Source organism: Juglans regia, chromosome 4 (assembly GCF_001411555.2).
Source record: "Juglans regia cultivar Chandler chromosome 4, Walnut 2.0, whole genome shotgun sequence".
Taxonomy (NCBI): Eukaryota; Viridiplantae; Streptophyta; class Magnoliopsida; order Fagales; family Juglandaceae; genus Juglans; species Juglans regia.
In genome coordinates, this window is record NC_049904.1 from 16,774,832 (window position 1) to 16,776,391 (window position 1,560).

The window sequence follows — 1,560 nt, forward strand, 5'->3', positions numbered from 1 at the left end:
TTAGGGTTTTTCTTTTTTGCTAAGCTTTTCCTCTTTGCGTCCAATTCAAAAATCTGATATAGGAATTCATGACGACAAGCCGGCCAACAAAACACGATCAGTTGAATTGGCTTGCCAGATAAAGTCATTAACATCGCTAGCTATTAATATCACGAGTTACATTGACAATTTCCATATATATATATATATATATATTTATATATGCATCCTTGCTATATATTTGCACTAAAATGCTGTTTAATTTTAAACTAAAATTTTATTTTATTAATTAATATTAAATTGTACACCCATTTTGGAAAATCCAAACATGTAAACACTACTTGTAAAGAAAAGAATCATGTATAAAAGAATATAGAAAGCCTCAAAACACACAAAATACACATGCATACAAACATCAACGCTAAGACTGGTTGGAAGACTTGTTCCATATATATATCGTTGCTTGTCTAGAACTTGGATTTGATGTAATCGACAACGTTCTTATCAACTTGGAAAGCCTTCACAAGAATGTCACTTCCGATTTCTGGTTTAGACCCAAACACCGCATTCCCAATTGTGATGACTCCAGGATTCTGACTGCTCAGAGCAGCAATGGCAACAACATTAGTCGAACCTACATTTCTTTGGTAGTGGATGAGACCAATGGGAAAGACGAAGACATCGCCTTTTTGTAGCACCTTTGTGATGAGACGGTTTTCTGGGTTTGACGTGACAAAACCAACTTCAAGATTACCTTCCAAGACTGTTAAAATTTCGGAGGCCCGAGGGTGTGTGTGAGGAGGGTTAATACCCCAGGGTTGGTAATCAATGCGGGCAATGGAGATGCCAAGTGTGTTTAGCCCTGCTAGTTGGGTCACAGTCACCGGTGTCACCTTTGACCCAAATGGGTTTGATGTGTTGCCTACTATGTGAAGTCCACTGAAGAAGAAATCATTGGCTTGAACCAGATTGGGATCCTTGCAGGCCAAACCATTCACTAAAACTACGTACCATTCATGAAAAAGAATCATGTTAGGGTCAGTGATCAGGAATGTGCAAAAGGTGAGGGAGTAGAAGAACTAAGCATATATATTGGAAAATAAAAGGAAAGAGAATCATGTTCATCATCAGAAAGGAGATGCTTCCGAGTTCAACCTAAAGTCGAGACATGATGAACTTTTAGAGCCGCGCGCGTCAGGGTCGTTTTGTAGGTACGTACGTACCTGAACTTGTTTTATCTGCAACGCAGAAATCTTGAAGAGAGCTGGGGTCAGACGCCAAGCCGACAGTAAAAGACACAGCTACAAGTCCTAGCAAAAGAATGCGAGCAGCCATTATTTGATGAGAATATATATGTAGGGTACTGCAAAGTTTCGAGCTGAAAGGAGGAAAAGAGGTTCTACAACAAGTTTTGATTACTTGGCTGAGGAGTTGTGGGAGAAAGTCATTGAACCTAGCTATATATATATAGGGAGATCGATCGAGGTACTACCTCATAGATCAAGATATGTTGTGCCGCCCCAAACAAGATTTCCATCTCTGACGTTGTTGAACAGAATCGGGAATCATTCAAACTTGTTG

At 39.4% G+C, this 1,560-nt stretch overlaps 1 protein-coding gene across 1 annotated transcript; it reads right to left on the minus strand.

The window, feature by feature from the left end:
- Positions 1 to 446: 446 nt before the first annotated feature.
- Positions 447 to 1,314, minus strand: LOC109021911 (putative germin-like protein 2-1). Its single transcript, XM_019004644.1, has 2 exons — positions 1,203 to 1,314; positions 447 to 982 (listed from the first exon to the last, which is right to left on the minus strand). Exons 1-2 carry the CDS (start codon positions 1,312 to 1,314, stop codon positions 447 to 449), a joined length of 648 nt encoding a protein of 215 aa, XP_018860189.1.
- Between the last annotated feature and the right edge of the window lie 246 nt (positions 1,315 to 1,560).

Bases quoted from the DNA above. Each gene is read 5' to 3' on its own strand.
- LOC109021911 (XM_019004644.1), bottom strand. From the start codon at position 1,314: ATGGCTGCTCGCATTCTTTTGCTAGGACTTGTAGCTGTGTCTTTTACT. The intron at 983-1,202 runs GTACGTACGTAC...AATGGTACGTAG, and splicing joins TGCAGATAAAACAAGTTCAG to TTTTAGTGAATGGTTTGGCC.